At 43.8% G+C, this 24,452-nt stretch overlaps 1 protein-coding gene across 1 annotated transcript; it reads left to right on the forward strand.

The window, feature by feature from the left end:
• Positions 1 to 14,159: 14,159 nt before the first annotated feature.
• Positions 14,160 to 20,710, forward strand: cdc42ep3 (CDC42 effector protein (Rho GTPase binding) 3). Its single transcript, XM_030106956.1, has 2 exons — positions 14,160 to 14,582; positions 18,861 to 20,710. Exon 2 carries the CDS (start codon positions 19,085 to 19,087, stop codon positions 20,153 to 20,155), a length of 1,071 nt encoding a protein of 356 aa, XP_029962816.1. The 5' UTR covers positions 14,160 to 14,582; positions 18,861 to 19,084; the 3' UTR covers positions 20,156 to 20,710.
• The last annotated feature ends 3,742 nt before the right edge of the window (positions 20,711 to 24,452 follow it).

A 24,452-nucleotide genomic window follows, 5' to 3' on the forward strand; every position in this document is an offset into this window, starting at 1 on the left:
TTCTTGTCTTCTCTTGTCACAAATTTCATAGCTGAAGTATTTCATTTTTGATTTTCCAATTTTTAATTTAATTTTGATGGATTATAATCTACGGATGCCAGGAGCGTCAGCACTGCAGAGGAAGGAGATACAATTATCAATTATTGCTGGGTGGGCGAGAAAGCAGTTTATATCTATATCTATATCTATCTATATATATATATCTATATCTATATCTATATCTATCTATCTATCTATATGTATATATATATATATATATATATATATATATATATATATATATATATATATATATATATATACATACATATATATGTATATATATATATATATATATATATATATATATATATATATATATATATATATATATATACACACATACATACATACATACATATATATGTATATATACATATATATCTATAGCTAGCAGCGACCGTGGGGGTTGCTGTGGTGCACTGAATGCCGCGGGTCATCATGCTGGGAACTTTCTGTTTGGGACTTTTGGGGCTGTTTGGTGGAGTTGTTTGTGTTTTTGGCATTTCTTTTATTACTGGTTGCATTCTGCATTTGTGTTTCTGTGTTTTGAGTTCATTTTGTGCTGTTCACTTTTATATGTCGGACCATGAACAGGAGTTGTTGGGGGGGAGGAATGACCCGAGGCCTGCGAGCCAACATAATGTGTGGTTTCCGGTGTGCATTACCAAATAAAAGCCCTGGAGTGTGGAATAGAAAGCTCTCTAGTTTAACTTCCTGCGCACAAGTTGCTGCTCAACACCACAATATATATGTATATATTCACAGGTAATTCTTTTTTTTTTATTGTTTAAATGCATATGCTACTTGGAGTGTTTTGATTTTATATGACAATTTCTGTGTTGTAATTGGAGAGAGTGCAGTTCTGAAGGCCTAACCAGTCTTCCCAGTTCACCCTCAAGGTAGAGTCACCGTGCCCACCGCTGAGGCCAAGCAGAACTCCACTTTCTGATAAGTTCCATCCTGTCCTCTTCATTTCACTTGATCACCATTTGTATTTACTGTTGATTTTGTTCCAATGTATCATTTGAACTTTTGTCATATGTTTGATGTTGTCAATACAGGTGAAAGAACTCTGTCCCCACCTGATGTGTCCAGCTCCAAGAGAGAAGACACAGCACCCAGAGGTATTTACCACATCATGAAATACATGCCGCCATTTGACATGCTTTTTCCTTTTCCTGTCAATAATAAGATTTGATCAATAAGATTTGTGGATATTCTATTATTTAATTCATTTAAGATTTTATTAATCAAATCAAGTTTTCCAGACGTGGCACACGCTGTAAGCATTGCTATTCCGGTTGACTCTCAGCTGTCCAACTGCCACGTCCCTGGGAATCATGACTCTCGGTTGTTGTTGCTGTTAATGTCCGTCGACTTGTGCATGTGCAGAAGAAGTCTTTAGTGTGCAGGTGCAGCAGCAGCATTTCAGAAAAGTTGTGTATTTACCTTTTTAAAAACTTTATTCTGTTTTAATGGAGACAGAGTCAGGGTATTTTTGAAAAGTTCCACCTTGCTGGTCGTTTTCAAAAAATTGAGTTTTCAGTAATTTTGAGCACCGTTGTTGTCAAAACAGACACTCAAAGCGGCACAAAGGTTTTCTGATTTGACTTGAAGAGCTTTAGTTAAAGATATGTGCTTTCTCCAGTAAACAGCAGTTGAATGGAAAAGTAAGAAACCTGTTTTAAAACCTTTTTTCCCTACGTTTGCCTGCTTTCCCAAGTTCATCCACTTATCCCAGAGTACCAATGCAGACATACAAAAAGTGATAGGTACTAAAAAACATTTAAATTTGTTAACCAAGTGCTTTTGAAAACTTGTTCCTTTGCGTTGACCGCCGTTTTTGCCGATCTGTGTTTATGACTGACCTTTAACTTTTCCTCTGACCTGCCTCACTTCCCTTTCCACTTTTACTGTGGTCATAACTGACGGCAGAGTGCAGCGACATTTGTGGTTTGTGAGGCATAAATCACATGTGCGCTTCAAACAAGAGTGTTTCTGATGCTGCAGCCAAAACCCTCGTCTGCAGCTGGATATCTCCGATCCTGCTGTCCCGTAAAACTCAACCTGCAGGACAGTGGGAAACAAATATAAAACACTAATCAATCATCCCGTCCTGTCCTCTGCCAAGCTTCGAGTTTTATCACGTTTTTCTCGCTCAGGTTATATTTGTGGACTTGCCGAGTGAAGTCCACCGCGGTGGCAGAGAGGCCCAGAAATAGCCCAGGGTGGGGAAGGCCAGTGGACTCGCATGTGGGCTGCTGAAGCTGTGCTCTGCAGCGCTTCTGAACCGGCCACCGGCCTGTGGAATGGAGGCTGCTTCCTCATGCATGCCAGCGGTCAGAGCCGGGCCTACACACCCTCAACTATTCCTGTCTCCCTCTCTCTCTCTCTCTCTCTCTCTCTCTCTCTCTTTCAGTCCTGGCTTCCTGGCCTTTTCCTCATACGGCTGTCTCTCACACTTCTGTAATTTGTGTGACCGTGCTGTGAATGTCAAAGCAGCCGAACTCGAGGTCTGAGAGAGAAAAAGATCTAAAGTCACTCAAACTTTCTCCCGGATGAGCAGACACCTACAAACCTGTTTCTTTCTTTTTCCCCGTTCCCACTCTGATTCTGTACAAGGATTTATTATGAAGTCAACATCTTTTTGGCGAATGTTTTTGACTTTTTCACTCCTCAGTCTATGTCTTTTCAAACCTTTCATATCTGGCATCTGTGCTGTAATGAAACAAAAGAACATTTGTCTTTTTTCCCCTCCTTGTCGTAAAGCACTTAGACAACAGGGGAAAGTGGTTAAAATGTAAATGGAACGAATAAAAAATGCAATGCATTAAAGGAATGACACTATTTCTGAGTATAAAAATGTAAGCAGCACGGAGAGGGGAAAGGATAAACACACCCTGTGGTGAAGTTAATCACAGCATCAGTCATCAGAGTTAACGATAACACCGACATTCTTGGGGCGTTACAGTTGCTAATCACACAATTATACGGGGCTGATTGAGCCGAATGCAGTGACTAATGAATGTTTAACGGCCTCGAGGCACAAAGAAAGAAAGGAGAAACATTCCTTTTGTTTTTGTGTCTGAACGCAGTCGCAAAATGCACCGCTGGAGAATATAAATTCAAAACAATGTAATGGCAGGCTGTTGGGGGAATTCTCCGGCCCAACAGAGTGGTATTGTTTTAGGGAGGCCTTAAGTTAACATTTGTTATTCCCCCAGCTTTCTTTGCCGACTTAAATGTGCAGCACTCAGCGACACAAAGGGCCATATGAGTGAAATATTGCCTGTTTGTCCAGATGCATTCCAGGCACCTGGTGAAGCACAAACACACACACACTCACCATGGAAGAATGCGTCTGCTGAAAAACTGTACGGGCTGCTGCTGTATCTCCGCTCAAATACCCGTGCCCCCTTCTGTCACCCTCTTTCCCCTCCCGCACGCACGCTCACTGTACTTTAATGGTTTGGAAACATGCCGACTGGGCCTACTGTATTTCACTACTGTGCATTACAGGCATGACGGCCTGCAGAGGCCCACTCCCTCTGCTGTACTCACCTAAATTACCCATACTGTCAAATCTAGCACATTTCAGCCACGGGACGTAAAGAAAGCTTCACACCATCCATCCCCGAAACTGCGGCGCACTTCTCGGCTCAGACACCTTTTGCTCGTATCGGCAGCGGAGGGCTCTGATTGACGACTCGCCTTGGCTCCAGAAAGCAGGAGCTAAACGGGCCCAGATGGGGGCCGCCCGGATGAGTCTGCACACATGATTTAGCCCTGAGTCTGGGACAATGAAGGGGACTAGTTCTGAGTTTGTACCCCCTCCACCGTCCCATGTCAAATACATACCACATGGGAGAGATGTGGATCGCCCGTTTGATCTGCCCCTCAGGGGATTCAGGATTTCCAGATGGGGCTTTGACGAGCTCCTCTGTTTGACCCAGCGAGAGAGGTCAGCATAGTTCACCGTGCGGTGGATACAAAGTGTGGGCTGTCATGATGCCAGCGGTAGAAAGCTGATGCGTTGTTCTTGAACTTCAGTCTCTTCCGTTTACAGTCGTCTGCTCTTTCTCTGACCCTGCTGACGGGTAAGGTTAGAAGTATGCATTACATTGTGCTGCAGTAAAACAAAGCAAGCTTGAAAAATGACCACAGATAAAGGCGGAGAGGATGAGCGATGGCCCAGTCAGAGCAACACACAGTGTCGTATGAAGAGAAGCATCTCTCTGACCTGCCTTATTATCTATTATTTTGCAATAAACCATATTGATAATGGCAGAGAAAAGAAGCTGGTGCCAGTTGTGATTTGTGAACATATAGAGTGAAAGCTTACACAATACAACAATTCTCACAATCAGAGCATTCTCTATTTTTTAATTTAAACTTAGAATAAAAAACTAAGCACAAAAAAGCTGTAAACACAGAATCCTGAAGAGAATCTGAAATACATAGGCTATGCAGTGTGTATAACATATGTACATTTATATAGGTAATGTCATGCGAAAATGTTTTATTTTAATAAAACCTTGATCTTTCCAAGTTGATTTAGTTCATAAAACCCTAAACAGAACAAGCCAATGTAATCGTATCCTGTAATGGACTGAACTGTTCCGTTAAATTATAGCAACATACAAATTTTATTCCAAGAACGGACCTGATGTGATGATATTCCTGCAGCTCCGAGGGCCCCGAATGTTTTAGGACTTTCATTAAGTGAACCTTTAATTCTCAATATTGGATGGTTACAGGCAACATAAGAACCTCAGCCGAATGATTCTGAAACCAGCAGTTTGTTAGCTGGAAGGCTGGCGTTGTCAGTTAATTATCAGTGGCGACTCCTCTTTGATGCTCTCCGTGTTCGTGCCACACACAGTGGATTTCCACACGGTGAAATGCCTTTTCCTCTCGCACCATCACGCCGGCCGTGGCCTCACTGCAACGGCTGTTGGCACACGCTCGTTTTCACTGCACACGCTCGGTGTCCGAAAACTTTAATACACGCTCACTGGCTCTGAATACAATAAAGGCTGAGGTATCCCTGGCATGTGCGCAACCCCCGCAGCGGCTCCCGCTGCCTTCAACACATCCCAGAGTTCCTGAGGAACAAGCCATTATTACAGGCCTTCCCACCAGCTAATTTCTATGTTTGAGTTGAGAAAATGCAGAGTGCGCTGCTGTGTGTGGCATGTATTGTTGAGTAAAATAAGGGGTCACTTTGTGAGGTTGAACAAAGGCGAGGAGGAATGTCAGGGTCAGTGGACTTGGTTTAGATGTTAGGTGTCAAGCTAAACTACCCACAGTGCTACTCCCTTTCCGGACAGGTTGGGACAGGTCACCCGTCATATCGCCGCCGTCAGCATGGAACGTTTTCTGTCCCGGAATAATTCTGAAAAACAGAACATTTATCACTGCTCGCTCGCTCAAAATAAAATGCAGTGGCGTTCTAGCCTCACAGTGAGAAATTCTCTAGTCTGAGTCCAGGCCTGGACGCTTTTCTGTGAGGAGTTTGCATGTTCTCCCTGTTTGTGCAAGTAAGTACGCGCTACATAGCGAAGGGAAATGTTAATTGTTGACTCTGAGGCCTTGTTTACACGACATTTTCAGTGAAAATACATAATTTTTGCATTTTCATTTAAGAAAAGTTTCACATTTTACACAAACACGTTACACATCAAGAAACAGCGTTATTTTCATGTTACGTCACTAGTGGGTGCTGTTTTTTTTTTTTTTTTTTTAATGGCACTAGACAGACACAACAGCAGAGGAGAATAAAAACATCAACAATGGTGAGTACTTGAACACTCATATTGACAGATGACCAATTTGGATAACTATTAGGACCGACTGCCAGCGATAAGATGTTCATGTCCCAGGAGAATATGGACTGGGAGTCATGACACTCTGGAGGCTGCCATGTTTGTTATTGCCTATATTGTGCATGGGAAGAATTATTTACTGTGGTCAAGGTGCACATGCACAGTAGCAGGGCTTCATGGAGATGGGTCCTGAGTGCTTCCAGAAAGTGTTGCTGTACATCTACACAGGGACAGTCTGAGCGTTTACAAAGAGTTGCATTTTCCGTGTCTATATCACCTAAAATGTGAGTGTCTTTTAAACTTAAAAAACATGAAATGCAACTCATATAATCTTTCTGAGTCCACTTTTCAGTTGCTGTGTGCATACTTCATAATTTGGTCATCATCAGGTTTTATGAAGAGGTAAATTCTGCATTGCTCTTCAGAGACCAGAATAGGAAAAAAAAAAAAGAAGAAATGAGCAAAATGATATTAAACAAAGCTGAAACAAAGTGAAAACAAAACCATTAGAGTTTTAACTCATCCAGCACTATGAAAACAGTCTCACAGTAATTCCAACCCAATTTTTATAATATCGCAATGATTGCTATGCTAATATTTGAATTCAGTGATTGATCTATTCCCCATACAGCCAAAGGTCATGAGAAAAATACACTGTCAAAAAGTGGTGGTTGTTAAATGAGATGCAGAAAATACTGTACGCATTCTGCCATTGAGATGAATTGGATCCATTCAGGTCAGACAAGGTTTGCATGCTGAGCTACGCTCAGTGTTTAAAAGACCCAAACTGTCAAATTAAAACAGTCGAGATAATGACTGCAGCAGATGGCGTCTGCGTATCTTTAACAATGCTGAGTCCAATCATTCCATGCCGCTCTGCCGTTCCGTGCTTTGCTCACATGCTTTACTGTGGGATGCATGGCACGCACGGAGCTGCAACTAAACACAATGCCCGAGAACCCCTTAACAATGTGTTCTCATTTCAAATAACACAATTAAGCAATTTTATAAGAAGCATGAATGCAATCAACTCAATCAAAGTGTGTTGTGAGTTGGCAGCTGGAACCCTCCAACGCCTCTAATGAACTGAGCTTTCGGAGATAATCTCGCCAGATGTTGCAAAGCGCAGCACTGCTGCTGGAAACCAAACCATGCATGCTTTAAGCTCAAGCTGGTGAACAGCAGCCAACACACACTCTCTGCGATGATGTACAGTGCTGCAGAACATTTATCGAGATCATAAATACTCATTATTATTGCTGGCTCTGTCCATAACAAATGAAATCAAAGACATAACTGTGTGTCAGTGATTCATCTTTTCTGCTGATGTCTTCAGTAGCATTTTGTTTTTTCTAATGGACAAAGGAGTAGGCGATGTGTCGTGCACTGAGGAATGTTATTTACTGACTGGGCAGATAAGATCCTCATGAGCCAAACAGCAGAGACCACTCCAGTCCCAGTGGACACCCATGAAGGTATGAAGAAAAACAGGAAAGCAATCACTCAATCAAATTAGAGAGAACTCAACAATGATGGGTTTGAGCTGAGGTTGCCCCCCTCCCAAAGCAGCCATGCAACAACCTTGTGTTATACTCCATCTTCAAAAATAGAACTGAGAAGCTATTAAGTCAGTATTTCACAGTAACAGTGAATGTTTTTCCTGTTCCGTTCATGATGAGTATGATACACCACTATAAACTTCATTGATTCAATAATTACATACAACATCAGTTTACTCACATTATCTCCTCACATGAAACTGTTGCTGTGTACATACTCCAAATTCCAATATGTTCCCAGAGCCTGAAACACTTCACTAATGAGAAACAGACTCTGCCAGGGGCAAAAGAAGGAATCAGAGATCTGTTGAGGACACTGTACAGTACGCGCTGTCCTTCAGCCTATCTGCAGATCTCTATCAGCCCGACATGAAAGGTTCACGACGGTTCTCACAGCCAGTGAGTTGAACATAGCTCTCGTCTAGACCTCCAGTTGGCCTCTGCTTGACTCCAGCTGGTATCCTACTCGCTCCATGCTCCTCCATGGTATGGGCGAGGGCAGCCTGCCAATTCTCAGGACGAGAATGGTGCTTCGGCGTTGGAAGGAGCAGGATGTAAGGGCTGCTGGAAACGGACAACCGCAAGCTGATTGCACCCGGGGTGGCCTGTGGCACGCTGACTAGAATTCCAGTGGGAAGACTCACTGCTTTCCCCGCGACGTATCACTTGCTCTTTTTCCAAGGATGCGAGCCAGACATCTACGCACCAGCATGGATGTGGTCAGATACTGCAGTCGCACAGGAAAAGCCTCAATTCTAAAAAGTTATGGAAAAATCCCCCTTCTATATCCATACACCATCATCAGCCCGAGATGCTTGATGCATTCCTGGAGGTGTTTTAAGATGAAGTTTTACATGAAGTTACAATTTCTTGTATGGTTCTTTCCTGTTTCCGCCTTCCGTCTCAGTCTGATGTTTGTGTTTGGACGTCATGTCAGTGGAGAGGTGTGTGACTGTTACATGAGTTGTCCCATTAAGATGATTTAACAGTCTGTGGCTTCTCTGCATTCTGGTCTACGGATACAGGCAGCAGTATAGTTGGAAGGGATCTCGTTTGACTGGTCAGGAAAACAAGTTATAAACACATCAAACATGCTTTTAATGTTTTGAAAATGAGATGCAAAATATATAGATATGTTTACTTCTGGTTTAAAGTGGTAATTCCGGGAATTGAAGGCTCTGCAGTGAAAGTATTTATGCTCATCATAACTTTCTTTATCATCAGTCTCTGAGATTTACTGCAGCGCACCTTTTCAAGCAATAAATTTATGGCGAACTCGAGAGGCCAGAGTAAGCATGAGAGGATGAGAGGAATAAAGGAGGTAAACAACAAAGCAGCATCTTCTTCGGGGTCAGCTCAGGGGAGCAAATCGATTATTCTACCCTGACTTTGATTCAAAGACAGGTGCAATCAGTGGATTACTGTCAGTGTTTCAATGTGAAAATGACCAAATCCTGCATATGTGTTACCCGGTCTAAATTCACCCACTGATCAAGTGGATGAGTACTGCGATCACTACTTAAGAGCTCCATGGTTCACTCTGGTTTTGAAATTCTTTAACTGTAGAGTCATTTTTTTGAATTGGTCCTAATTCTTCACATCGTAATCAGTTGTTCAAATTTGTTTAATATGAAACACATTGAATTAAATTACTAAACTAACTTCAAATGAGTAAAAGGGTCCGCAGGCAACAGTCCCAAAGCCCGCCCACTTGACCTCAGAAATGTGGAACGTTTCAGTTCTGATATATAAGCACCATATGTGGATCAAAAGTGTAATCTATTGGCATAAAAACATCATATTGGCATTAAAAGTGAATTTTTTGTCAAAGACAGAAAAACGTCTATCAGTTGAAGGTCAGGCCTGATTTCAGGGCCACATGGAGCAATCGCAACATAACAGTCAGTCAGATGCCTTATAGATGTCACTTTTGAAGGAGTTTCTCTGAAGTCTTTCTCTTTAGAAGTTCACAGATAGCTGTGTTATTACGGTTAAAGAAAGGTCTTTTGTTCATTATTGTTCCTCAATGCTTCGAGCCTCCTCACAGTTGAACTTCTACTCCTCACTTGGACACTGAGTCCCGTTGCTAAAACAGACACAAAAAGCCCAGGTGCTGCCTTTGGTGCGTGTGGTCTGCTGTAATTCAGGATGGTGTATCTCCCACGCACGCAGGGTTAAACACTTTGGGACACAGCCACAGAGCAGGCTGGTGTTTAGACTACCCACAATCCTCTCCTCTGCCTGGCAGCACATCTCCCGCTGTCAGAAACGCTGGCCAGTGCCCTCAGTGCAGGGTCCCTCCCTGCGTGCTCCCGGCACCAGCTGAGAACATCGTGAGTTGTTTTCTGTCAGGAGAGAGTGAACGTGCACGAGGAGCTTGGGTGAAATAGAGCAAAGCTGACAGAAGGCTTCAATAAGAATGTAAATGGGGCCGTTATCGACGAGGCCCTGAACATGTGGAGTCAAGCCCCCAGCTGTTTACTGTGTTGGACCCACTGTACAGAACATTTTGTGCATGACAATGTTGACAACCGCCACTGCTCCCGCCTCCAGAAGGAATGTTATTGATCCAGCAGCATATAGACTGTTTTTATTTTTCGAAAGTTACTCCCTTTGAAAGCAAAGGAATTCCGATGTAGAGTTGCCTTAAAATGCCTGATACATCTCTAATTGCTGGTTAATATTATTATTATTTCTATAATGTATGCTTTCATCTTCACCTCATTTTTCAGCTGTGTTCATATGATGAATGGGTGCATAAGGACCGGGCAAAGTTCCAGCCGCACTATCATTAATTTCAAATATTTGCTCAGACGAAAAGAGTACAAGCACCAAAGGACAATTTGAAGCTGTGCTTTGTGTTCCTGTTTCATATTGCTCACCGCACTCGTGATAATGATGGCGCTCACTCCGTAATGGGTGTGAACACACGTGTGGCGGAAGGAGTCTGGAGACGCGTCACCCGAGCGAGGTGCTAACGTGAAATTAAAGCTAAATCTGGAACGCGGGAGAAAGGCTTTACCTCCACTTACTGCAGATGCAGCATGTATAAACAGAGACACTGTGCAATACATGTTAATGAGAAGCACAAGAAGCTTTTAAATCCTGCTTTTCTGAGTCGACTCTCTTCAGCAGACAAGCGCAGGCTTGTTTACCTGACCAGGGATTAGTGCAAAAAAAAAAAAAAAAGTGACATCAGTGGAAAGGTCCAAACAGGACAGCTAAACACGGCAGAGAAACCGCGCTCACAGAGAACCCCCTTGTTGTTGAAGGGGCCCAACAGGCCAAGACAAATTAGTCTTGAACTGGAATATATTGAAAAAAAAAGAGAGAGAGAGAAAAAAAACTGTAAATCTTCCCAAAACACAAACATAACTTGTAATGAAAACATAAAACTTAGATGACAGGAATATTCCTGGCAAATGTTGCTTTCTTAAGAGAAAACACTAAATAGCACTGCTAGGTTAAGCTGCTGTCTCTGGTTAGGTGAAAGACTATCTAAGGATAGAAGAGGAGGAAACACACACCGAAACAACAAGCAAGCTGCCGCACAAAGAAAGAAACCTCAGGCACGATCTGCTTTCATGTGGGTGTGACGTTTTTGTAACACTATCTATTGTGGAAAAATGGATAAAATGTGTGCCATCTGTAACTCATGCTTGTAAAAACATACATAAAAAAAACATACATTCAGTGGAATTCTTCAGTGCAGTTAAACGTCAGCCAGCTCAATATACTATGTGTAAAAATAGTCACTCAACTGGACATTTACAACAGCAGGCCTTATGGATAAAAGTGTTCAGAAATGTTTTCCCTTTCCCACAGTCTGGCAACATGTATTTATACAGCTTCCTATGTGAACACATTCGATTTCCATTAAGTAAAGGAATTCTTGAATGAACGTGCTTTGAAACCATTTATTGGCAGCTTATTTAGTGTTTCTCTATCAACGGCGATGCTGCTTTGTTGTGGAATATCATTATTACAGATGTATTATGACTTCAGGGTGTTAACTGCTTGTTGCTGAATGCCACACCTCCATGTATCACACACAATCTCAAGAATGCTCATCTGATACCAGTTGTCAACACTTAGCTGTGCTTTGATCGTTGTCACACTTTCAAGGCTTAATGGAAGCGACTCCTCTGTACATGGGAGTCGTTCTACTGTGATAAGTTGAAATATTTGTTGTGGGAAATGTTTCTGGATGTTTGCAGAAGATTGTCTCGATATTCAAAGAACCCTATTGTTTACTACACAGATCAAAATGATGTTTATTGAAGTGTTTGGTGGTGCGAGTAACGATGAAAGGTGGTGAGAGTTCAGAGATGTACACCGAGTGATGAAGTCTGCCTGGGAGGGGCGGGCTGTGGCGGACGGAGGGATCAAACAAGCGCTTTCAACCCTGACGTGACTGGAGCCGGCCGTGAACACAGAATTATTTGGTGCTTACTTACAGTATTGTGAAAGTGACTTTTGTAACCACTGCAAATGAAAATTGAGTTGACCAACTCTTGCTCTTTAAAGTGTCTGTCTAACGCTCACCTGGTGTGCACGTGACTGGATTGTTGTGGTGCTGCTGTGACACGTTAACTGAGCGGTGAGTCTGTGAAACCTGATTCACTCATCAACCTTTTATCATGAAAGAGACTATTTTTGGTAACTTCCGCATTTCTACTACATTCCTACTGTTTCATCCAGAAGAATGCATGGCATTCACAGAAAACAGGATTAAGTTGAGTTTGGAAAAGCATGACTTCCTCCCAGTCAGTGCACATGATCGATGGAATTACTGTGATAGTCTTAAAAGAAAAAAAATCAGTTAGATTACATAACGATACTGCTTATGTCCCTTTTCAAATGTACATTCAATGCTTCTTAGAAGTTAGTTATTATCTGCCAATAATCCATCTGTAGTCAGTCTTTCATGAAAACAGAAAGACGTTTAAATTTAAGGACTACTTGGCAGAAACAGTTGATTGCTTTCAAGAAATCTACTTTGTTATAAAAAGAAATAGCACATTAGCTGTTCATTCACACTAACAAGTCATAAAGTTTTAAAATAAACTTCAGCAACATTGAAAATAGATCAGTTTCAGGACGATGCTATGTAATCTCAATTGCATAAACCAATAACGATGAGATGGAACGGTAACAAAACAACTGAAGAAAGCTTGTTTTACAAGTAAGCTAGCGTGTAATTCACAGCTATCAGTGCATCATAGTTAGCTAACTAGTTCAGGATGTGATTCAAAGTCTGACCATGCACATTTGTTTTCCTAAACCGGAGCGATCTGTGACCACTGCCCAACTTGAACTATCTTTTTTACAGTTGCCACGACTGCAAAGGTCCAACACACCTGATCGAAGCTGGAAATCAAACAGTGGCATCCCCGTGTCTGAGGACATTCGGGAATTTCCCATCTCCCTCCTGTTTATCTTTTTAGGGCCAATTATTTATCGTTTCCTCTTCAAACTACAGAAACGGACTGGAGTTTCCAGGGTTTAATGGTCTTCCGAAATGAGAAGACAGGGTTCCTGTGTTCTACTTACAGATCATGTGCCGGCCACATGGATGCCGCGATGACTTCACCCTGGGGGCAACACGACATCGCCACGTTAAAAGGGCTCCATTCACAACTGCTGTTTAAGTGGCGCTAAATAACGCCTGCGCACGATAAATAGAGGGTGTCTTTTCCAACCGTAAGCTGCTCCCAAACGAGACACAGCCCTACACTCACTTCATCGTTCAGTATTTCAAAAGGATTACATGTGTTTCGTCATTACAGAAGTGCAAAAGTCACGTAAAACACAACCGTGTTGAGAAAGCAGGTGACGGAAAATGAGCGGCACTGGCCAAAATTATTGGGAAGCAGACGGTGGGTGGATGTTTGCAGACGGATGTGCTGCATTATACTGAGGATTACAGTGTGAATACCATTACAGCTCATGAAGACATGCATTCAGCGCTTTTCTTTGCAGACACATTGATTGAGCTACTTCACCCATCCCCCTACATGTACCTTCTTTCCCCCTTTTTTTCAAGCAAAGGCACACACCTCTCCTTGAGCTTTTCTCCGGGCTGCACCAGTCATCAAGGGGACTGTTGGTTTTTTTTATATAAAAAAATAATGATGCAAATCAAAGTTTTGTGTACTTGACTCTAGGCCATCAGGTTAAAACATTTGGACATGCTGTCTCTCGTCCCTGTCAAAAATAATTATGCAGAATCAGAAAGGAAGTCTGTTTTGACTCCAGCCAGCCATGTGCTGTCCATTAGCCTGACTAATGTCCCCCCCCCCCCCCCCCCCCCCCCCCCCAGCCCCGCACGTGCTGCAGTGCTGCAGTATTCTGCAGTGATTGGCCCATTCGCACTGTGTCGCCTCAGCCTGGCTGCGTCTTTCAAAAATAACCACTTGCAAGATGATTCACATAGAAGGGATTCTGCAGAGGTTTTCCTTTTGAGTGTGTGTGCTTGTGTGACACACAGACAGGCGAGCAGAGGCTGCAACGACACACAGGGGTGAGTCCAGTTTATCTCCGGCCAGCTGCATTTACAGAATCGGTTTTTATCAGATGTGGACAGGGTGCAGCAGAGAAGAAGAGGGGTGAGACACTTGCAGTATATTTATTGAGGGATTATTTTAGAGAACAGAGAGAACCACACATCCCAGGAGGCATCTGCATCTCTCTGCGCAGTGCTAAATTTTCAGACTGAAAGCTCAGTGCTGCAGGAAGTGAGGAGGGTTCTCAAACACCACAGTGTTGCTTAAAAAAAATCCAAGCTCTAAGGGAGAGAGACGACAGGCACGCACAGGTGCTGGTGAAAGAGAGAGAGAGAGAGAGAGAAAGAGAGAGAGAGAGAGGCAGGGGGAGTGAGGGGAGGCGTAGGAGGAGACTGACTTGCTTCAGAGGGGAATAGGAGCCGGAGAGCAATTCCAAAACAGCTGTCCGGCAGACGTCCCAATCGACAGAAGTGCAAGCCCCGGGGCTGAGACAGGAGGCAGGGCAGTGTCAACAAGCCACAGGAGCAGCGCAGCAACCACTGAGCACACACAATTACACAGACACACACAGACACATCAGTCCGGAGGCTGCAGCATTCAAGAGGACGCCAGTGGCTCCCTGGGAAGAATCCAGATCTCTCCCATCCGAGGTGAGTCAGACACTGAACATGCTTGATGAGAACAATGCTAGAAATATCCTGCGGTCATTTAACTGCACAGGTCTTTTCATCAGCATTAGTACGAGACAGTGCGTGGTTAGAAGCAGTGAATGCGTGCATGGTAAGTTAAGCTGGTACGGAAACGTTTCGTCTGGCTCTCCGACACGAGCTGAGCAACATGATATTCTCCCAGCTTTCCAAGCAAGTCATTTTTTTTTGTTCAAGGTACATGTTTGAGGCTCATTCTATTGAAAATCAGAGCTGTGACTGAGCCTTTATCTCTCAAGAGAAACAGATTTTCGCATAGGACTTTTTTTTGCCAGCACATGTTGACATTTTCTTCATGTTTCGTACCCTTTGATTCGGCTTCCTGCTCCTGCTCAACTCTGCCAATGATAACTTTGGCAAGTGCCGGCCATGCTTGCGGGGTGGCATAAGGGAGGCAAGAGAGAAAGACAGAACAAAATACTCCACCCTGCTATTCACCCCGGTCCCAGAACCACCACCAGGCCCCTCGAAAGTAATGCCTTTTGCCTATAATTGAGGTTCTTTTTATGTAGCAAACAGCTCAATCTATTCTGTAAGGCTACCATTACACTCTGTGGTATGTGCTTTTGCTTTTTATAACATCCCTGAAAAAGGGTCTTTTTGTGATTCAAAGAAGTCAGGGCCCCGATGAGATGTCTGTGGCGTATTTGTGGATATTAAACTCTGTCGAAGTTGTGCGGCGACAGTAGGGGGATTGGCATTTGTCGCCCACATCCTGATGATGTTGCACTGACCACAACTGCAGCAGAAGTTCAGAATAGCCTGCTAATTTTCAACAGCGCTGATGTGAAATTCCTTCTCAGTAATCCCATCACGAGAGGAATATTTTGGGGATGCACGGTTTCTATTTTAGCGGAGGCAGGAAGTCATATACAGGTCATATTTTGGACAGCTGCTCTTCTAGCTGAGCATATGAACTGTAGAGCGTCATCGAACTGTGGCATTTATTTAGGCTACCGGAGGATTTGACTCCGTCCCAGGATATTCTGACCCACTTATATCGCACGTGACTTTGAGGTGTCTAGAAATACCCAGACAAATCACGAGCCATTAGTTTAATTACCAGATACCAACCCCATATTTATCTGCTCCCACCCTCCAACTTTCATCACCTCGGTCCCTCTGCTGCCCTCTCGCTGGTATCTAACCCTCCGGGCAGCAACGGACCAATGAGGCAACGCTCCACTTTAAAAGAGGCTGGAGCGGCTCCAGACTGCTTCATGCCCAGACTGATAGCTGTCGCTGACCCGATGACACAGTGGTTTTTTACCCTGCAGCTCCCATTATGACTGGATGGCTGCTCGGAGCAGGCAATTTTGAGAGGCTGGTGCCATCAGATCCCCACTTCCCCTGAGGTGTAAGTGAAACCAAAGATCGCGGTCTGCATTGGGCTGGGACCTCTCGACGCTTGCTAGGCTGCCTCTTATTGGAGTTTGCCTTAGCCATGAGATATGCTAGCGTACACCTGCTTAAGGATTCTCCGGATCAGCAGGCTATGGGGGTCCTTCCTGAACTGTTGTAATTGATTAATGTCCTCATGAGCCAACATAAGCTGAACAAACATTGCTGTGACTCAAAAGATTCTCGTACTCACAGATCAAAGATCAATACTCATTCACCCGATCGCTCATTAAATTAACTCTCATAAACAATATGGAGGCAGTAAAGACATGAAAGCCTGGCGTGAGGATATTGTTTCCCCCCATACTTGACTGGTGGCCTCTGGAATTCCATTCATGTTTGCCACAAAAACCAAACTAAGCTCCAGCTGGATGGCTGACGCGAAGGTCAAAACTTCAAGCTTTCACCGTACCAGCTGACTTCTCACAGGCCACAAATTTGACCTTGGGTGGGATGCACAGCAGATGTCTCCTTGAAGAGCTGCAAGAGTTAGATTTCTCTGCTTCAGGGAAAAATATCGGTCCATGTTATTGATTCCGTCCAGCATTATCATCCATTGTAATGCATGAGCTGGGTGTTCTCCATGCCACAGGAGAGTGATGGAGGGTCCAAGCACAGCACGCACTTGCTGATTATTTGTCGAATTTCACCAAATTAAACCAATAATCAATGATCCATGCTCCAGAGAAAGTGTTTGAGCCATCCTGCACAATTCTGGCCTTCTTTTCCTAAGAACAGCAACACCAAAAAAAGAAAAACTGCACTGCACTCCAGGAGCACAGAGGAAGCAGCTCTTGGCTGGATTCACTTCTTATTCAGGCCAGTTTCCCCACTGCAGTGAGCATCAGCTGTCAAGGTCAGAAAGGACTGAGGAGTGGCAGCAATAGGGAAAAGAAATGCTCAAAACAGAAAAATAATATCAACTGTGGTAAAGACAAATGTAAGAAAACCTTGAAACAGACTTTGTGGCGGTTCTCACCCGCACTTCTTTCCCTGCTTCACGATTAGCAAACAAACGCTCTCCTCCTCCTTCACCTCACACATGGTGTGCATTCAAATCTGCTATCTCAGTCACCTCACACAAACACTCACTCACACGCTTTCACACAGACAAGCACCCTTGGAGAGCAGCATTGTCGTTCAACACACTCACACGTGTTCTGCATCCCCCCAGTATTTGTCATTTCTAAATATAGAATCGTCGTACTAGTTGGCTGACGGGTTTATTTGTGTTGCAATGGCATCCCCTTAAGTCAGACAATTTCGACTTTTTACAGTTTGAACGATTTGTGTGTTTTGTAGTTTAGAATCACTTTAGCATCTGGTCAGTTTTTAGTGGTTTGGTTCTTATATACTTTTATACCAGTTTTAAAACACATTGCTTCTTTGCTTATTTACAGTGACTCACTACACCAACTTGTGGCACAAAGCGGTATTACAGTTCAGCACAGACAGCCCTCTAAATTCAGCAGGTGTGACTCTGAGATGCACCACATCTGTTGTTTCCTTGCTTTTTGTTGATCGTTTTTTATTGAGCTGAAAATGTATCCTATAATACCTCTTATGGTTTTAGCCCCTGAACCGGTTTGTAACTTCAAATACAAAGCAAGTGGACAGTCTCTCTGGCTCCACACTAATGTTCCTGCTGAATAAACACAGTCTCCTTAAAGCGTCTCTGATAAGGCTGAGGCAGTGCGCCTGTAGGAGTCTGTATGGTTGCAGCAGGAATGTGGATGTTTTCCCAGCGAAACCCTTTCTCTTTTTTGGGGTGGACTTGACCGCCCAGACACTTTGGTACAGCGGAGCACTCTGTCAGACGGTCACTGCTGACAGATCTCCCATAAGTAAATATGTCTATAAATGGGCAAGCTCTCTTCTTACTGCTGCTCACCCCTCCGTCGTGCACGTGCGCGCACACACACACGCACACACACACATACACACACAAACACTCCTTCTATTCTGTTGCCAAGTCATTTCAAATGGTCCAACCAATGCTCTCCCTCTTTTTAACAGAGATCGTGCTATGTAAAGCTGGCTGCCAACACGGTGACATTCTTAGTTGGCTTTGTAATGGAAACATTTATAGAAGGCAGAATAGAATCAGGCACCTTTTATTGCATCCTTTAATAATATTTACCTGTCCTTACATATTGTGCAGCCTGGCCGGCATCTCGGCGCTGATCAAAGCTGCGGCTGACCATTGACTCATCAAAGCCAAATCAAATCGCAATCTGCACCACCTTCTTTCTTAAGATCCACTTTCCCTGAAATCCCTTGCTCTCTCTCACACACAATCCCCCTCTAAACCCCTTAAGGCTCCCCCTCTCCTCCCCTCTTTCTCCCAATCTGGCCCATGTCTTCCTATCCCTGAGTGTGTCTGAGCAGTAGCTCGTTGCTAAAACAGGCTGCACTGCTCTGATCCTCCTAAAGTCCCCCCTTTGCTTCTCCTCTCCCAATCTGCAGTCCAGCTGTTCCACATTAGCACATCCAGAGTTATAGAGGCCAAAGGAGGCTCGTGTGTGGAAATGTGAATAGAGCAGCAAAAAGAGCCCTCAGAAGCAGGCCTCATCCTCCAGTGTTCTGGCTTCTGAGCTTGCCAGATGCAAAAAGAGGATGAGAAAGGTTTTTTTTTTCATGAGTTTATTTCTGGGATTTGTGTTCATTGCCAGATTTGTTTTTAATAATGATAAAGCTGCAGTGTTTTGTTTTTGTAAATGACAGATAGTTCTCATCAAAGAAACCTTCAGGAAGTTTATCACTGCTGAGTTGGTGTTTTCATTAAACGCAGATCTCTTCTGTCTTTGTCTCTGATTGCAGGAAAAGTGCCCATTTGACCTTTCTCGATCACCGGACATCAGCGGCCCCGCTCGGAAAGCCTTTTCCGGATCAATGCTGCGATTATTTTTGGAGTCCTCCATGAGTTGCATGTCTCTGAGAATGTAATTTGAGCTCCTCCCCTGGGGCACTGTAACATTCACATCTGACAAAGCATTTCCAACTGTTTCACCCCAAATAACAGATCTCCTCCGCAAAAAGCCGCCATGCCAGCCAAAGCACCCATATATCTGAAACCCAACAACAGCAAGAAAGGAAAAAAATGTCGCCTGAGGGATATGTTGTCCCCTGATATGATCAGTCCGCCACTGGGAGACTTTCGCCACACCATCCACATTGGGAGGGGCGGCGAGAGAGATGCGTTTGGTGATATGTCCTTCCTTCAGGGGAAGTATGAGCTCCTGCCAGGAAAAGTGGATGTTCATCCTCAGTATGCCCTGCGAGCTAACAGTACAGGCGACGCTTCCTTCTCTGAAACTCCTTCTCCAGTACTCAAGAACGCAATCTCCCTCCCGACTATCGGTGGTTGCCAGGCCCTGACCCTTCCATTACTCTCTACCTCTGTGTTCCCCATGCCACCGGAGCCACTGGAGGACATCATGGGACCCGCAACTGTTATAAAGCCTGACAGCACAGAGGAGGTAGAGATCCTGCAGATGGATGCCCTGCTGCGCACCATAGACGTCTTCAGCAGCGAGCCCGCGTCTCCCTCTCTTGCAGATATACAGTCAAAACCAGACGTCCTCCTGGACTTGCTGGAAAGCACAGACAAGCCCAACTCCAAGGCGCTGAAAGCCGTGGCCAAAGCCAACAAATTAAACAAGAGCGAAAGCAGATTTGACAAGCCATCCTCCTATTACATCAATGGCCACAGCAAAAGCACCTATAAAGCAAACGGAAGCCTGAACAGCACCACGAGCAGTGACAGCTTCGACAGCTTTAAAGGGGACTTCCAGGGGAAGATCTGCAACGGCAGCGGGAGCCTCAATGGCAACTCTAATTGCAACGGATATGGACACTTTAACAACGATATTTCCCTGGGCTTCAAGCAGGAGCTTTCCAAGTGCAATGGAGAGTGGGTGGACAGAGACAGCGGCGTGGAGGAGGGCCGCATCTGTGATTTTGAATTTGAGTTTTCCAAAGAAAAGAGCACGTCGCACGATTCCCTTGCCCAGATCACAGGGTCTTTCCTCTCTCTCGAACTCGATCTTGGCCCATCCATCTTGGATGACGTGCTCAACATAATGGATAAACCCGCAGCGAAGAGCAGGCCTTGAGCTGCATCGGGGGCCCCCAGAGGAGAAAGGGAATTATTATAATATGGCCATAAGAGGAGAGAAAGACTCCCAAAGCAATCAAAATGGTGTCTGGATATATCATTGAGATGAAAATCAGCTGCGATAGAGAAAGCTGCTTATGTTTTTATTGTCAAAACATTTAACTATATTAGCTTCTATGGAGTGTTCATTCTTCTTTCACTTCTTTCGTTTGTTTGCCATGCCAGCAGCTTGTTTAAGATGCACGTGCGTTTGAGTTAAAGCTAAAACACAGCCATTGTGCCTTTGAGTTTCAATTACTGTCAGAATGCTTCATGATAGATGGGTGTTCTTATGTTCAATTCCTCCAGTATAAACAAGATAACTGAGGCTCTGCTTTAGTTGGATTTTTTTTTTTTTTACATTCTTCATCCTCAGACTGTTTCATTTTACGAGTTTAAGCGTGTTTATCAAAGCACTGTTGTCACAATTCACTTGCCACATTTCAAACAAGAGAACACTATGCATATTTAAGTTTTTGAATGTAACACAAATAAATGCATTTGTTTTTTCCTACTCTGCCTTTTCTCTTTGTTGCAGCAAACACAATACACAAACCATGACTGAGCGTCGAGTCCCAGAGCCATTAGGCGACGGAACTCATGAGCAGTGCAGTGTGTCAACACATAGCGTGACGTGGTTAAAAATTCAGTAATTAAATTATTATTACTAATAGAAGAATTATACTGTATGTGCATTTCATTCTCTCCTCGTGCTGTTTCATGCTGTGGTGTAACCTTTGCTCACATGGGAGACGGGACACCAATGGCAGAATGGTCTACTGTTGAAGGAATTCACAGGAATGTGACAACTGCGCAAGTAGGAGACCCTTCCTGTTACCACAACATTTCCTTGTTTTGTTGAATGATTGAGATCAGTGGTTCACCTCCTGGGGTCCAAGACCTCTTTATAGGGGTGCCAGAGATCACATGGGTGTCCACAGATTTTGCTCCTGCTGAGAATGTATAAAAAATATTTTCACAAGTTAATGAAAAGCATTAAAGAAAGATCTTGTGTGTGTCCCTATTATCAGAGGCGAATGAAGACACCATAAAGACAGTATCAGAAATAGAAGTTGTGCATTCATGGATTGCATGAAATCTTAAGAATCAGCCAAGTAATATGTAATTTATGCTGCAACGATTTTCCACTGTTGTGTAACAACTCCAACAGTTTCCAAAAGAAACTAAAAATAAATGCAAATAAAGAAAAAAGCAGAGAGAAAAAGGAACCGACTGACAGAAAGAGGGAGACAAGGCGGATTTATTTTCTTGCCTTTGACATTCCTTGCATTCTGCCTCCCTGCCCCGCTGTGGGAGCATCGGTGGGCCCTTCATCTGCCCAACCAGGCGCCTGCTCCATTTGTTTGCGTGTGGACGGGACAAGCAGAGGAGGGGTCTTTGAAATTCCTCGCATTCCAGCCATCGAGCGCAAGTGTCCGGGGCCAGACATAAATCAGCTGTTTGGAGCGAGGAAGAAGGGCTCTGGCGTGGAGCTGAGCCATCCATCAGCTGGAGCATATAGAGGGATGAGGCTGTAAGACACACGCTCGCAGCCCACAGGCAAACGCCGCTCTGCGCGTTCTGCCCGGCTCCCAAAAAAAGACATGTTGACCCAGCAGTGCTTGGAGCAACAGCTTGTAAGAACAGCGATTACCCTCACATGCAGCCCTCTTGAACCGAGCCACCCTTCAGCAGAGCCCCCTCACCACCACCACCACCACCACAAAGCCAGATCCCCCGTCACCATGGGCCTTCCAATGCAGACATGAAGGCTAAGTCATAACAAGACCCAACAGAGGCCTCGGGCCAGATTAACCCATGTGTCATGGAGCCATGCTTGTTTAGACAAAATCATTCCAACTCTGCTTATGTTGGGTAACTAATTTCATACGCAAATAATTACCTCAGGTCAACTGCATTACTATCATGGGGCAGGCCAACGTGGCTGACCTCTCCAAGGCCATCAAAATACCACAGAATGTCCAGAACACAACCATGACCAGCCCGACTGAGGCCACCGAAGCTGCCATGAAACCAGATGTGAAAAGGAAAAAAAAACTGTCATGGTAGATATCATTCAGTACTCAGAATCTGAGCTGAAGCGTGAATAGTGACAGACTTATCTAACTGAGATAATTAGAATTACTACGCTCATTCTTCATCACTACCTTGATGACGGCCTTCACTCGACCCTGAACAAACTCCCTTAACGACAAAAGTAAACTACAACAGTGTAACGCATTGTGTAATTATATATTTCTTTATAGATCCCAACGCTCTCTGACACCAGGAAATATCAGTGCGTTACAAAATCCTATCTAAATACTCAACGTAAGATCCACTAATGTTCACTATTTGGAGTTCACAGTATGACAAACAGAACTGAGAAAGATTTCTTCTGTTTTTGAGACCAATTTTTTTTTCCCTTTCAATTGTAAAGGTTATGCTGAAGTTGAACTTCTAATATTCCAGAGATGGAAAATCACACTATTGGTGTCCAAACTGTGAAACTTGCTTTGAGTCCTTGAGTCTCTTGTCTTGTTTCTGGCGTCAGTTCTCAGAGGATCCTGAGGGCAGATGAGAAAATACCAGAGCGAAAGGTGGAAAACGGGCTGGAAGGAAGACTGTTTCTCATTAGCCACAAGGCCAGAGTGGAAGTTTGACCTAAAGAAACCTTGATTCCAGCCTCCTACCATATTCCACGTTAATGGGACAGAGATGCCAAGCAAGCAGCGCACTCAGACAGCTCTTTGTGGAACACCCACATACGTGTAACAATATTCTGCTTGTTTTGCGACCCATCTGTGGCTCAGTTTGACTTGGCTGTCTTCTTTCTATTGCTTTGGTGAAATGTCTTTTCAGATTTGATCAATGGAAAGAAAAAATGCTTTATTTTAATAAAGTGTAGCATAGCTGCATTTTGATAACCTAAATGTGTGCTACTTTGAACTACCGAGTCTGTTATGTAAGCAGAGGGAGGGAGTTAACATGGGAGTTTCCACTACCTGCTGCCTTGTAATTTCCCAACCAGCTGCCGCCTGGGCAAAAACAGAGAAGAAGGCTAATTGCTGAAAGTCTGCCTCTTTGACTTCAAAGTTGCGGTTCTGTAGGAAGGTGAAAAAGAACATACACAACTTCAGAGCTCATACGGTGCAAAGCTTCAATTAGACCACCACCCTGACAGAGGCTGGTCTGGGATTTCAAAAAAACAAAACAAAACCAAAAAAAACCCTGATTCGACTTCAGAGGATGTTTCTTTTCTTTTCTTTTTCTTTTAAACAACCACATTGAACATAGCCAGAGCTGTATGATGATGGGGATATGGGCTGGAGGGGTGCACCAATCTCATCCAACCTTCTTTTACTCTTTTCTGCTGAATCCTTTTTCCTGTTTGAAGGATCAAATGCATCTCTTCTTCTTAACTTAAAGCCATTTCACTTTCTGTGTGGAGTTTGCATGTTCTCCCTGCAGGTCCTTTGGTTTCCTCCCACAGTTTAAAGACATGCGTGTGAGGACAACTGAACCCTAAGCTGCCTCGAAGTGAGAAAGTAAGTCTGTGTGGTCGTCTGTCTCTCTGTGTCTGTCCTGTGATGGACTGGAGACCCATCCAGATGCATCCTGCCCTCGCCCACAGTCATCTGGGTTTGGCTCCAGCGCCTCGCGATCCTGCACAGGATTAAACAGTAGGGAAGATGGATGGATGGTAAAGCATGACTGTTAACTCTCATGCCTATAAGTGACGCTAAACTGATCAACTCAAGATTCATATCACATATTTCATCTCTTGTTTAGTGATCAATTTAGAGTGAATGTGAAACTTTCTGTATTTTCACAACAATATATTTTTAGGTGTTGGTGGTTTTGAAAATGAAAGAAGATCGGAAAACCTGTCTCTAAAAGTTTTCAATCTGAAAATTCATACATGTTCATATACGTAAAAACCAGCAAATCTTGGACCTGTTCTGCAAAGAATAAATGTATTTCATTTATGTTGTGCGTTCCTCACATTTACCCACAGACAGGAACTGTATTATAGTGCTAATGCTAATGACCCTTTTTTGGCATTCAATAGAACTTGTTTGTAGGAGACCCTGAAAATACTGAAAATGCTAATAGTCTAGATTTGACGTGTTATTTTGCAAACTGTCAAATTCCACAACACAAAGGCTGCTACCTCTGCCGTTACACTGCAAGGTAAATCGTTCAGGAGGAGTGCCTAATCCCTGGGATCCGGCTCGTGGGTTCCTTGGGTTAAG

The sequence above is a fragment of the Salarias fasciatus genome, chromosome 13 (assembly GCF_902148845.1).
Source record: "Salarias fasciatus chromosome 13, fSalaFa1.1, whole genome shotgun sequence".
Taxonomy (NCBI): domain Eukaryota; kingdom Metazoa; phylum Chordata; class Actinopteri; order Blenniiformes; family Blenniidae; genus Salarias; species Salarias fasciatus.

Bases quoted from the DNA above. Each gene is read 5' to 3' on its own strand.
- cdc42ep3 (XM_030106956.1), top strand. From the start codon at position 19,085: ATGCCAGCCAAAGCACCCATATATCTGAAACCCAACAACAGCAAGAAA.